Source organism: Mustelus asterias, unplaced genomic scaffold (assembly GCF_964213995.1).
Source record: "Mustelus asterias unplaced genomic scaffold, sMusAst1.hap1.1 HAP1_SCAFFOLD_551, whole genome shotgun sequence".
In the NCBI taxonomy this organism is placed as follows: Eukaryota; Metazoa; Chordata; class Chondrichthyes; order Carcharhiniformes; family Triakidae; genus Mustelus; species Mustelus asterias.
Genome location: NW_027590501.1, coordinates 88,864 through 102,028, shown reverse-complemented (window position 1 = coordinate 102,028; position 13,165 = coordinate 88,864). Strand labels below are relative to the sequence as shown.

Sequence of the window (13,165 nt, the reverse complement as noted above, 5' to 3'; positions counted from 1 at the left end):
TTTCTTTGAAACAAAGTTCATGGATGTTCGAGCGTTTCAGAGACCAAGTATTATGCTGGCTTTCACTGATTTACAACTCAGCTAATACAAAGAACTCATGGGGACAGTAATTCTGGTTGGAAACCTACTTTAGTGCCTATGCCTGGTCCAGGGGCTTAGGAGAATAACTTGGGGCAGCCCAAACTATTCTAAATTACATTGCTGCCAAAAGTATGCAACTTTCAAAAATCATTTGCGTACCCACTCTGCTTACCCAGCCGGATGTGAGCCAATCATTATTAGTGTAGATCATTTACCTTGGCCAACGACATTTCACTCTCCAGCAGCTTGAGAATACATCGGTCCATAGAGTTCAAAGGTTATTTCCACTCTCTCTGAGCAACTCCTTATCAGAAAACTGTCCTGGAAACTCTTTAACAGGAAACTGTATGCTCTCATTCATTCAATTGTCTGGGAAGCTTGTATTGACTGGAGCCCACACTGATGCGAGTTTATTTTTGCTTCGCTCAGTAGCTATTGTTTTCAAAGAATGTGGTTCTTCTTACATAGTTATATACCATCATGCCTCAGAGTGTCATAGTCAAAGTGTATGATTTTAATACAGAATATAATGTTTTTAAAAATATGTTTACATTCTCTAACAGTGGTTATATGTATTTCTCTGCAAACAGTACATTTGTAACTCCACGTTCTTTGTGATTCTCCTATTATATATTCACTTTAAATTTATCTATTCTGATCGATTAGTCTTTTTAGTCCCAGGTTGTCCTGAACCCAGGGTGAGGTAGCTAAACGGATACAAAATTGGCTTGATGACAGAAGCCAGAGAGTGGTTTTAGAGAGTTGTTTTTCAAACTGGAGGCCTGTGACCAGCGGTGTGCCTCAAGGATTGGTGTTGCGTCCACTGTTATTTATCATTTATATTAATGATGTGGATGAGAATTTAGGAGGCATGGTTAGTAAGTTTGCAGATGACATCAAGATTGGTGGCATCATGGACAGTGAAGAAGGTTATCTCGGATTGTAACAGAATATTGATCAATTGGGCCAGTGGGCTGATGAATGGCAGATGGAGTTTAATTTAGATAAATGCAAGGTGATGCATTTTGGTAGATTGAACCAGGGCAGGACTTACTCAGTTAATGGTAGGGTGTTGGGGAAAGTTACAGAACAAAGAGATCTAGAAGTACAGGTTCATAGCTCCTTGAAAGTGGAGTCACAGGTGGACAGAGTGGTGAAGAAGGCATTCAGCATGCTTGGTTTCATTGGTCAAAACATTGAATACAGGAGTTGGGACGTCTTGTTGAAGTTGTACAAGAAATTGGTAAAGCCACACTTGGAATACTGTGTACAGTTCTGGTCACCCTATTATAGAAAGGATATTATTAAACTAGAAAGAGTGCAGAAAAGATTTACTCGGATGTTACCGGGACTTGATGGTTTGAGTTATGAGGAGAGGCAGGATAAACTGGGACTTTTTTCTCTGGAGCGTAGAAGACTGAGGAGTGATCTTATAGAGGTCTATAAAATAATGAGGGGCATAGATCAGCTAGATAGTCAATATCTTTTCCCAAAGGTAGGGCAGTCTAAAACTAGAGGGCATAGGTTTAAGGTGAGAGGGGAGAAATACAAAAGGGTCCAGAAGGGCAATTTTTTCACACAGAGGGTGGTGAGTGTCTGGAACGAGCTGCCAGAGGTAGTAGTAGAGGTGGATACAATTTTGTCTTTCAAAAGCATTTAGACAGTTACATGGGTACGATGGGTACAGAGGGATATGGGCCAATTGCAACAAGCTTAGGGCTATAAAAAAGGGTGGCATGGACAGGTTGGGCCGAGGGGCCTGTTTCCATGCTGTAAACCTCTATGACTCTAACCCCCTCTAACAATGGACTCCCAGAGAAAGTGATAAACTTATTCATCCCAATGACGCATTCCAGACTTTCACTGGAATGAACCCAGATTCCACATTGATATATTCCATTCAACCACACCCAAGCTGAGTTATTCCAATTTCTTTATTTTCCAGGACAATATATTCACAATATCTTCAAAACAGAAATTAAACATTCCCATTTAATTTCAGGTCTTAACATATTCTATTAGTTTGTTCTTTATTGTCGATTACAGGCTCAGGTTGTTCTCCTTGGAATAAAGGAGGTTGAGGGGAGATTTGATAGAGCTGGACAGGATTCTGACAGGTTTACATAAAACGGAGAAAGAAAAGATGTTCCCATTAGCTGATGGGACAAGGATGAGGAGGACACAGGTTATAGGTTTGGGGTCAGAAATGCACGGGGAGGGGGGGGATGTGAGGAAGAATATTTTGATGCAGCGAATGGTAATGAGCTGGAACTCACTGCCTATGAGGGTGGAGGAAGTGGAGACAATAAACAATTACAAAGGAAATTGGATGGGCATTTGGGGGGTTTTAGACAGAAATGCTGACTAAATATCTCTGAACTTCCTAACACCCTGTCACTCTGTGATCCGTGTGAAATTTGAAACCAGGTATTCGCAACAAGACTCAGAGCATCAGCCCACTGGAGGCAAAGTCATGAGACCGGCCAGTCCAGCAGAAAGAAACCCTCCGACCCTCCCCATTGACCAACTGTGAGAATGAACAGAATGCAGTCCTGGGTGTAATTGAGAGCAGAAACAATAACAGCAGAATCCAACCTCTCTAATCATTCATGAACTTGTTGGTGTCTCAGCAAGGCGGATGAAACTCTGAATCCCTTCCCACACACAGAGCAGGTGAACGGCCTCTCCCCAGTGTGAATTCGCTGGTGTCTCAGCAGGTCGGATGATTCAGTGAATCCCTTCTGACATTGAGAGCACGTGAATGGCCTCTCCCCAGTGTGAATTCGCTGGTGTGTTTCCAGGCTGGATAACTGAGTGAATCCCTTCCCACACTGAGAGCAGGTGAACGGTTTCGCCCCAGTGTGAACTCGCTGATGTGTCCGCAAGTGGGATAACTGAGTGAATCCCTTCCCACACTGAGAACAGATGAACGGTTTGTCCCCAGTGTGAACTCGCTTGTGTCTTTGCAGGCTGGATAATGCACTGAATCCCTTCCCACACTGAGAGCAGGTGAACGGCCTCTCTCCAGTGTGAGCTTGCTGGTGTGTCCGCAGGTATGTTAACCCAGTGAATCCCTTCCCACACACAGTGCAGGTGAATGGCCTCTCCCCAGTGTGAACTCGCTGGTGTCGCAGCAAGGCGGATGTCTGAGTGAATCCCTTTTCACACACAGAGCAGGTGAGTGGTCTCTCCCCAGTGTGAATGCGCTGGTGGATCTGCAGGCTGAATGACCATTTAAACCTCTTTGAGCAGTGAGAGCAGCTGAATGGTCTCTCCTCAGTGTGAATGCGCTGGTGGGACACCAGTTCTCCAGAACTTTTGAATCTGCTCCCACAGTCAGAGCATTTAAACGGTTTCTCATTGGTGTGAGTGAGATTGTGTGCACGCAGGCTGGATAACCGAGTGAATCCCTTCCCACAGTCAGAGCAGGTGAACGGCTTCTCCCCAGTGTGAATTCGCTGGTGCGTCCGTAGGGCGGATGAGTCAGTGAATCCCTTCTCACACTGAGGGCAGGTGAACGGTTTCTCCCCAGTGTGACTGCGTCGATGAGTTTCCAGTAGAGATGGGACCCTGAATCCCTTCCCACAATCCCCACATTTCCACGGTTTCCCCATGGTGCGGTTGTCCTTGTGACTCTCCAGGTTAAACAGCTAAATCTCAGACAGAACATGGGTACAGTCTCTCCCCGCTGTGAATGTTGCGATGTATTTTCAGGCAGTGTTAAAGCTCTTTCCACACACAGTGCACTGGAACACTCTCATTCAGGTTTGTGAGTGTCTTGGTGCTTTTAAAGTCTTTGTTTAAAGTCTTCTGAAGCAGACAGAACAGAGAAACATTTCTCCTTCTGGATTGAAAGGTCGAATATATTCAGGTCCCGATGAATTGAGTGACTCTGTCAGATGTTGATGTTACGTTTGGTTCCAGATTTCTGTCTGTACATTGTCACCTTCTGATATCCTATAAAAGGAGTTTACGAAAGTCATCAGTGTCAGTACAGGATCGAAATTCAGAACAGACAATTTTAGTTTCTCTGGAACATTCTTTCCTCTCTCATTCCCCAACAACTGCAAATCTCCCTCCCACACACGCTTCCTCCATTCTCACTCTGCTGTATCTAATATTCACCCTCCCAATTCTCCTGAAGGTGCTGCTTGAGGCTGATTGACAGATCCATGCTCACTGCTTCCTGTCCTGGACACAGAGCTGAAAATTTCCATGCAGGCGGCCAGACAGATTTTTGTCTATATGACTGGACTAAAAATGTGTGGAATATAGAGATTGGATTCATTTCTTTTCCCTTCAGTGCTCTCATGTGGTGACCAGATTTGCACACAATACTCTAGCTGTGTGCATTTTGCATAACTCCATCGTAACCTCCTTGTTCTTATATTCTATGCCTCGGCTAATAAAGGGAAGGATCCCAAATCCCTTCTTAACCATTTCATCACACTGTCCTGCTGTCTTCAGGGTAAAATGGACATGCACCACTCGAGTCTTCTGGTCCTCTGTACTTCCTAGGGTCCAACCATTCATTATATGTTCCCTTGTCCTGTTCTTCCAAAATGAATTACCTCAGACTTTCCAGGGTTAAATTCCATTTGCCTTTTCTCTCTCCATCTAACCAGCCAATCCTCATCCTGCAGTAATCTGAGGCTTTGCTCCTCACTATTTATCACACCATCAATTTTGGTGACATCTGTGAAATTATTGATCATAAGTCTGACACATCTGGATCATAGATCAGAACATGGAACTTAGTAAGATCGAGGGTTATAGGTAAACCTAGTAATCGCTAAGGTAGGGACATGTTCGGCACAACCTTGTGGGCTGAAGGGCCTGTATTGTGCTGTAGTTTTTCTATGTTTCTATTAAGGCAGCACAGTGGTTAGCACTGCTGCCTCACAGCACCAGGAACGGGTTCAATTCCGGCCTTGGGTCACTGTCTATGTGGAGTTTGCACATTCTCCCCATGTCTGCATGGGCTTCCTCCGGGTGCGCCGGTTTCCTCTGACAGTCCAAAGATGTGCTTGTTAGGTTGATTGGCCATGCCAAATTGACTCCAATGTCAGAGGGATTATCAGGGTAAATATGAGGGGTTACGGGAATAGGACCTGGGTGTGATTGTGTTCGGTGCAGATGCAATGGGCCAAAAGGCCTCATTCTGCACTGTAAGTATTCTATGATTAATGTGCACAATATTATATGTCAGACATCTCCTGGGGAAACTAGCCCTTCAATTGTGAACATCAGGAAAGAGACCATCTTTTTAGCCAGACAAATAAATCAGTCAAGCTGAGGGAGCAAAGATGTCAATGTCTTTAAGAGGGAGAGAGAGAGAGACCTGGGCCACCCTTTCCAGAGTCTGCACTCTCCCTGGATTCACTACCCACTCTTCAGTTGCTGCTAGTCCCCAATATCCCCCAGAATGAGGAAAGGAATAGAAAGGGGCAGAAAAGAAAGTGTTTTACTCACAGATGTAGGAGACAGGAGGAAGTTTGAGTCTGTCTGAAGCTCAATCTTCACTCAGAGGAGCAGCCGCAACAACGGAAGCTCCATGCAGCCATTGACACAGGGCCCGGACTCTGATTGGCTGGAGGACCAGCGCCCATCTGGTCCTCCACGCGTTGCCATTGGTCAATCTGCCGCATGAAGACAACGAGGGGGCGGAACCCAAGCCCACGTGGGGGTGGGCGGGGCTTTGACCGACCAGTTCTCCTTTTGAAGGGCCTCTCTCCTGTCTCCTCCATCCTCATCTTCAACAACAAGTGTGAGGGGCTCGTGGAGCTTCTTTCTCTCTAAGATTGAGACAATTTGATCAGCTGCTTCCCTCCCTTCCACTGGACCACCAGACAAAACTCTCTCTGAAATTTCCCTTTTTCCAAGTACTGAACTCACATCTTTCTCCAATTCTTCTGCTATCTCCCATCAAACCCTCTCACTGCTCATCTTGTCCATGAGACCCCCCTTCATCTCCCTTTACCCTCTAAACCACTGATAACCCAACTTCCCCACATTATCTAATATTGTCAATGGTTCTCTCTTTTGATACTGTCCCTCTCATCTGTAACTCACCTTCACTGGTGAATCTCCTCTGCACCCCCTCCAATGCAATCACATCCTTCTTATAATGTGGCGACCAGAACTGGACACAGTATTCTAGCAGTGACCTCACCACAGTTCTATGCAACTCCAACATGACTTCCTTGCTTTTGTAATCTATACCTCAATTGATAAAGGCGAGTGTCCTACATGCCTTTTTCACCAGCCTACTAACATACACTTCTGTCCTCAGAGATCTATAGACAATCACACCCAGGTCTCTTTGTTCCACAGAGCTTACTAGTGTCATGCCGTTCACTGAATTTTTCCTTGTCAAATTACTCCTTCCAAAAAGTGTGTCGCCTCACACTCAGCCTACCACTTATCTGCCCATTTGACCATTCTGTCTATATCTTCCTGTAGCCCAAGACACTCACCCTCACTGATTTTGATTTGATTTGATGTTATTGTCACATGTTTCTTGCACGCTATAAGACAAAACATACCATTCATAGAGAAGGAAATGAGAGAGTGCAGAATGTAGTGTTACAGTCATAGCTGGGGTGTAGAGAAAGATCAACTTAATGCAAGGTAAGTCCATTCAAAAGTCAGACAGTAGCAGGGAAGAAGCTGTTCTTGAGTCAGTTGGTACGTGACCTCAGTCTTTTGTATCTTTTTCCCAAACGAAGAAGGTGGAAGAGAGAATGTCCAGGGTGCGTGGGGTCCTTAATTATGCTGGCTGCTTTGCTGAGGCAGCGGAAAGTGTAGCAGAGTCAATGGATGGGAGGCTGGTTTGCGTGATGTATTGGGCTCCATTCACAACCTTTTGTAGTTCCTTGCGGTCTTGGGCAGCTCACCTGGCCAATCTTTGTATCATCCTCAAACCTACCAATCCTATCCCCCACATAGTCATCTATGTCATTTATATAAATGATAATAGTGGCTCGCCACTGGACCCTGGCCTCCAGTTACTAAAGCAGCCTTCTGTCATCACCCTCTGTCTCCTACAACTGAGCCAATGTTGAATCCACTTTATCAAATTACTGAGTATCCCATGCCCACTATTTTGAGGAAGAGCAGGGGAATTATCCCGAGTCCAGGCCGATATCTATCAATCAACATCACTAAAAACACATCAACGGACATTGTTTGTGGGCTCTTGCTGTGTGTAAATTGGCTGCCACATTTCCTAAATTACAACAGTGACTACACTTCAGAATGGCTGTAAAATGTTCTGGGACTTACTGTGGATGTGTAAGATGCTATGTAAATGCAAGTCTGTAAATGTAAGATGTTATCTGATCCAACCATTACAATATAATGATCCATTAGATTACACTTCAAATCTACTTCATTGGCTGTAAAATGCTTTCGGAGATCCTGTGGTCCTGAAAGTTGCTGTAGAAATGCAACTGCGGTTGAACAATGCGAACAGGGGATCTGTAGCTGCCAGTTCTGGATTCCCAGCCTACACAGGGTGTTTATTTAGACTCTCAAACCCAAATACCGGCCCCATTCCTCCCGCTCACCTCCAGTTTCTGAATCTGAATCGCTGTCAATTTCCCTCCAACAACATCGCTCCAGTATCGGCACTGCGCATGCTCCCGTTCACAATGCCCGGGGATTGATTGACGGCAGCTCCGGACCAATAGGAAGATGGGGCGGGGCTGGAGGACCGAGCGGGAGTGGCTGGTCCTCCAACCACTCGGAGTGAATGAGGAGCGGGGCTGGAGGACCGAGCGGGAGTGGCTGTTCCTCCAACCAATGGGAGTGAATGGCGGGGAGAGCCTGGAGCTCCCTCATTGGCTGAAACTCTGCATCAAAGTAAAGTTTATTTATCAGTCACAAGTAGGCTTACATTAACACCGCAATGAAGTTACTGTAAAATTTCCCTAGTCGCCACACTCCGGCGCCTGTTCGGGTCAATGCACCTAACCAGCACGTCTTTCAGACTGTGGGAGGAAACCGGAGGAAACTCACGCAGACACAGGGAGAATGTGCAAACTCCACACAGACAGTGACCCAAGCCGGGAATCGAACCCGGGTCTTTGGCGCTGTGAGGCAGCAGTGCTGCCTTCATTTTAAAAGTTGCTCTGTGTCAAACTCCAGGAGAAAACTGGACCTTTCTGTTTGTGGCTTTAAACAGATGGAGCCCAGTGGGTTCGGAGCAAACAGATCAACATTTGTCACTGAAATGTGGGAGCATGAGAGAGCAATTCACAACAATTGTAGGGCTGAGTTAAAGGAATAACTGAGCAGACGGGGATTGTCACCATTAAAACAACAGACCCTTGTTTCAGTAAATGAACTGACAAGAGGGTTAGGGCAGGTTTGGATAAGGTTAATACTGTCATCATTCATAGAATCATAGAAACCCTACAGTGCAGAAGGAGGCCATTCGGCCCATCGAGTCTGCACCGACCACAATCCCACCCAGGCCCTACCCCCACATATTTACCCGCTAATCCCTCTAACCTACGCATCCCAGGACTCTAAGGGGCAATTTTTAACCTGGCCAATCAACCTAACCCGCACATCTTTGGACTGTGGGAGGAAACCGGAGCACCCGGAGTAAACCCACGCAGACACGAGGAGAATGTGCAAACTCCACACAGACAGTGACCCGAGCCGAGAATCGAACCCGGGACCCTGGAGCTGTGAAGCAGCAGTGCTAACCACTGTGCTACCGTGCCACCCATTCAGAACAACACAGACTATAAAGGAACAACTGATCTGAGAGAAAAATTCATGTGCTGTGAGGGAGAGGTATGCTGAATCAGGTTCGAAGATCTTAAATAATGTTTCTTCTTGAATCACTACAGTGGAGAAAGAGGCCAGTCAGCCCATCGAGTCTCACCGACTCTTCCTCGGCTTACCCCTAACCCATACACTAAGAGGCAATTTGCCATGGCCAATCCACCTAACCTGCACATCTTGGGAGTGTGGGAGGAAACTGGAGCACTCTGAGCAAACCTATGCAGACACAGGGAGAACGTGCAAACTCCACACAGAGAGCTGTGGCACAGTGGTTAGCACTGCTACCTCAGAGTGCCAGGGATCCGGTTCAATTCCGGTCTTGGGTGACTGTCTGTGTGAAGTTCGCATGTTCTCTCCGTATCTGCATGGGTTTCCTCCGGGTGCTCAGGTTTCCTCCCACAGTCTGAAAGACATGCTGGTTAGGTGCATTGGCTGTGCTAAATTCTCCTTCAGTGTACCCAAACAGGCGCCGAGTGTGGCGACTAGGGGATTTTCATAGTAACTTCATTGCAGTGTTAATGTAAGCTTACTTGTAATACCTGAGCCCAGAATTGAACTCAGATCCCTGGCGCTGCTGATCACTGTGCCACCCTGCTGCCTGTGTTTTGAAAAATCATGTTAAAATCTGGAACTCAGATGGGGATATGAATTGGTGTTGAGTGGGAAGGTCTGGATCAATGCATTACTCCAGAGAGCCTTGGAATCAGATTTACAGAATGGATTCCTGTAATAGCAACAATCCCATTGCTATATGTTGGTCAGAGTGAGGGTAGTATTTAAACTGGTCACACAGGTGTGTTAAAGGATAACGTACTCATGGAATTTATGAACTATCTGAAAGAATATTGAGAGCAAAGAAATCAATCTGGAAAATTGTAGTCACTTCACGTTGTTCCAGAAGTGGGATTAGGTTGTGTAGATGTCTGGTTTTACACAGCACACAGACAGCCTGTGGTTTCACCCTGGATGAAGAATCTCTGAATTGTACCATTCAAATTACTCAATGGGTTTATCAGGGGCCAGAATGTCTGCTCAGAAAGAGGAAGGTTGGTGTGAAACCAATGAGAAGTAACACACACACTCAGAGACACCCTTACACACACACACTCACAGACACCCTCACACACACACACACACTCTCAGATGCCTCAAAATATCTCCTGTTACTTTATTGTTCTTAGATTTTTTGAAATAAATCCTGAATGAGTTATAAAATCACACACAAATACTTGTTGAGCTTCCCCTGAAAGACATCGATACTGTTCATTTCACTCCCTGTGGTCATGATTTCCATATTCTCACCACTCTTTGGGTGGAGAAATTTATCTTGGATTTCCTATTGGGTTTCTTGGCGACTGTCTTGTATTGATGGTCTCCAGTTTTGCCTTTCTCCAAAAGAAGAAACATTATTTCAAAACCTTTTATAATTTTGAAGCCCTCTATTAGGTTACTCCTCAGCCTTAATTTTTCAAGAAAGCGTGAGCGTGTCAATCCTTTCCTGATGGATAACCAAACACACAGTTTAAAAATCATTTATGGGATGTGGACATCGCGAGCTTGGCCAGCATTTATTGCTCACCTCTGATTGACCTTGAGAAGGTGATGGTGAGCTGTTTTCTACATTTCTGATATCATCATTAAAAATCATCTCTGTACCCTTCTCCAGTGCCGAGATATCTTTTTTATAATACGGTGACCAGAATGGCATGCAGTGGTCGGTAAGATTCTTGATCAGGGAGTCACAGGTTATCCAAAAGTGGTTTGAGTTTATCCATGGTTTTAAATCAGAATATTAAGAAGCAACAATTTAAAAATTATGCATAATAAACAGGGGGAAAAAAACAGAAGACCCAGGCAGGTGACTAGCTGGGGTCTCAGCACTGATCCTGCATTACCCCAATAATCACTGCCTGCCAGTTGGAAAAAGACCTGTTTAGTCTTACTCTATTTACTGTCTGCCAACAAGTTTTCAATCTCAATACATTCGCCCCAATCCCATGTGCTTCAATTTTTGTGAAGAAGTTGCTGTGTTGGCGGACGAGGGGAATCGGGTTCACATTTTCTATCTCAGGGCATAATCATCAACAACTTGTATTTACACAGAGTGTTGTGGGGCTGGAGGAGGTTACCGAGATACTGAGGAACTTTTTTAAATTCATTTTTACTGGATATAGGCGTCACTGGCTGGGCCAGCATTTCTTGCCCATCTCTAACTGCCCTCCATTTCAGAAGGCATTTGAGAGTCAACCACATTGCTGTGGGTCTGGAGTCACATGTAGGCCAGACCAGGTAAGGATGGCAGGTTTCCTTTCCTAAAGGACATGACTGAACCAGAGTGGTTTTGATGACGATCAACAATGGTTAAGGTTTGTCATTAGACTTTTAATTCGAGATTTTAATTGAATTCAAATTTCACCATTGCCTGTGGTGGGATTCGAACCTGGGTCCCCAGAGCCTTACCCTGAGCCCAGTGATAATTCCACTGTGCCACTGCCTCCCCTATTCATCCAATTGTTATTGTTTATCTCAGGGCGCAGAAACAACAGAATCCAACTTTGCCGGTCACACATGAAGTCGTCTATGTTTCAGCAGGCTGTAATACTGATTAAATCCCTTCCCACACATGGAGCAGTTGAAAGGTTTTGCCCCAGTGTGAACTCGCTGGTGTCTCTGCAGGCGGGATGGATCAGTGAATCCCTTCCCACACAGGGAGCAGGTGAACGGTTCTGTCGCAGTGTGAACTCGCTGGTGTCTCTGCAGGCTGGATACCTGAGTGTATCCCTTCCCACACACAGAGCAGGTGAACGGCTTCTCCCCGGTGTGAACTCGCTGGTGTGTCTGCAGGCGGGATGGATCAGTGAATCCCTTCCCACACACAGAGCAGGTGAACGGCCTGTCCCCTGTGTGAATGTATTGGTGTCTCAGCAGGCCAGACGACTGAGTGAATCTCTTGCCACAAATGGAGCAAGAGAATGGCTTCTCCCCGGTGTGAGTGCGGCGGTGTGTCCGGAGGCTGGATGACTCGGTGAAAGCCTTCCCACACTCGGAGCAGATGAACGCCCTCTCCCCGGTGTGAACAGGCCGATGTTTCAGCAGGTGTTGTGAAGAAGCAAATGCTTTCCCGCACACAGGGCAAGCGTAAGGCCTCTCCCCTGTGTGAACACGCTCGTGCATCACAAGCTGGGATGAACAAGGAAACATCTTCCCACACACGGAGCAGAGGAATGGCCTCTCCCCAGTGTGAACTCGCCGGTGCCTCAGAAGATAGTGAGACCGAGTGAATTCCTTCCCACACACCGAGCAGGTGAACAGCTTCTCCCCAGTGTGAACTTGCTGGTGTGTCAGCTGGTCAGTTGATTGAACTTCTTCCTTTCTACACATTGAGGAGGTGAATGGTTTCCCTCCAGTGTGAATACTCTTGTGTGTCAAAAGGCGTGAAAATCGAGTGAATCTCTTCCCACACAGGGAGCAGAGGAAAGGCCTCTCCCCAGTGTGAACTCGCTTGTGTGTCAGAAGATGAGATGAATGAGCGAATCTCTTCCCACAAACAGAACAGGGGTACGGCCTCTCCCCGGTGTGAGTGCCCTGGTGTCTCAGCAGACTAATCCTTCTTTTGAAGGTCTTCTCACATTTAAAGCATTTAAAATGTCTCTTCTGAGAATGAACCAGTTGGTGAACGGTGCAGTGGGAGGACTGAGTGAATCTCTTCCCACACTGGGAGCAGCTGAATGGCCTGTCCTTGGTGTGAACTTGTTGATGCTCAGTGAGATGCACTGAGTCGCTGAACGACTCCCCACAGTGAGAGCAGCTGAACGGTCTCTCGTGTGTGTGAAGGAGCTGGTGCTCTGCAAGGCGGGAGGACTGGCTGAACCTCTTCCCGCAGTGGGAGCAGCTGAACGGTCTCTTGTCAGTGTGAACTCGCTGGTGTTGGGCCTGTTCCTCAGAGGTCTCGACACTGTCCCCAGAATCAGAGCTTTGAAGAGGCTTCTCATCAATGTGATCGAGTTGGTGAGCCAGCAGGTTGGACGAACACATGAATTTCTTCCCACACACGGAGCAGGTGAATGAACTCTCACTGTTGTGAGCTCGCTGTCGTGTCAGCATGTTTTCCAGCTGTATCAATCCCTCCCCACAGGAGGAGCAGATGAACGGATTCTCACCAGCTTCCTGCTGAGATGGTCAATTAAATCCCTTCAGATGCACAAATTTTCAGATCCCGATGAACCGATTGACTCTGTCAGACGTGAGATTCGATCATCCAGACTGCAAATCCTTCCCTTCAATTTCC

The 13,165-nt window shown here is 46.3% G+C and overlaps 2 protein-coding genes across 2 annotated transcripts in view; both read right to left on the bottom strand.

Annotated features, from left to right (window-relative positions):
• The window catches only part of LOC144486996 (dehydrogenase/reductase SDR family member 1-like), a 146,408-nt gene that overhangs the window by 130,450 nt on the left and 2,793 nt on the right, over positions 1–13,165 (bottom strand). The window lies entirely within an intron of this gene.
• On the bottom strand, positions 1,740–12,981 carry LOC144486998 (uncharacterized). Its single transcript, XM_078205040.1, has 4 exons — positions 11,620–12,981; positions 9,052–9,053; positions 3,520–3,618; positions 1,740–3,099 (listed from the first exon to the last, which is right to left on the bottom strand). The coding sequence occupies exons 1-4, from the start codon at positions 12,979–12,981 to the stop codon at positions 2,685–2,687; spliced, it is 1,878 nt and encodes a 625-aa protein (XP_078061166.1). The 3' UTR covers positions 1,740–2,684.

What these genes read in the sequence shown, in the direction of transcription:
- LOC144486998 (XM_078205040.1), bottom strand. Translation starts at nt 12,981, where the DNA reads ATGCTGACACGACAGCGAGCTCACAACAGTGAGAGTTCATTCACCTGC. An exon ending in CGAATTCACACTGGGGAGAA is followed by an intron (nt 3,100 to 3,519) that starts GCCGTTCACCTG and finishes CACTGGAGAGAG; the next exon opens with GCCGTTCACCTGCTCTCAGT.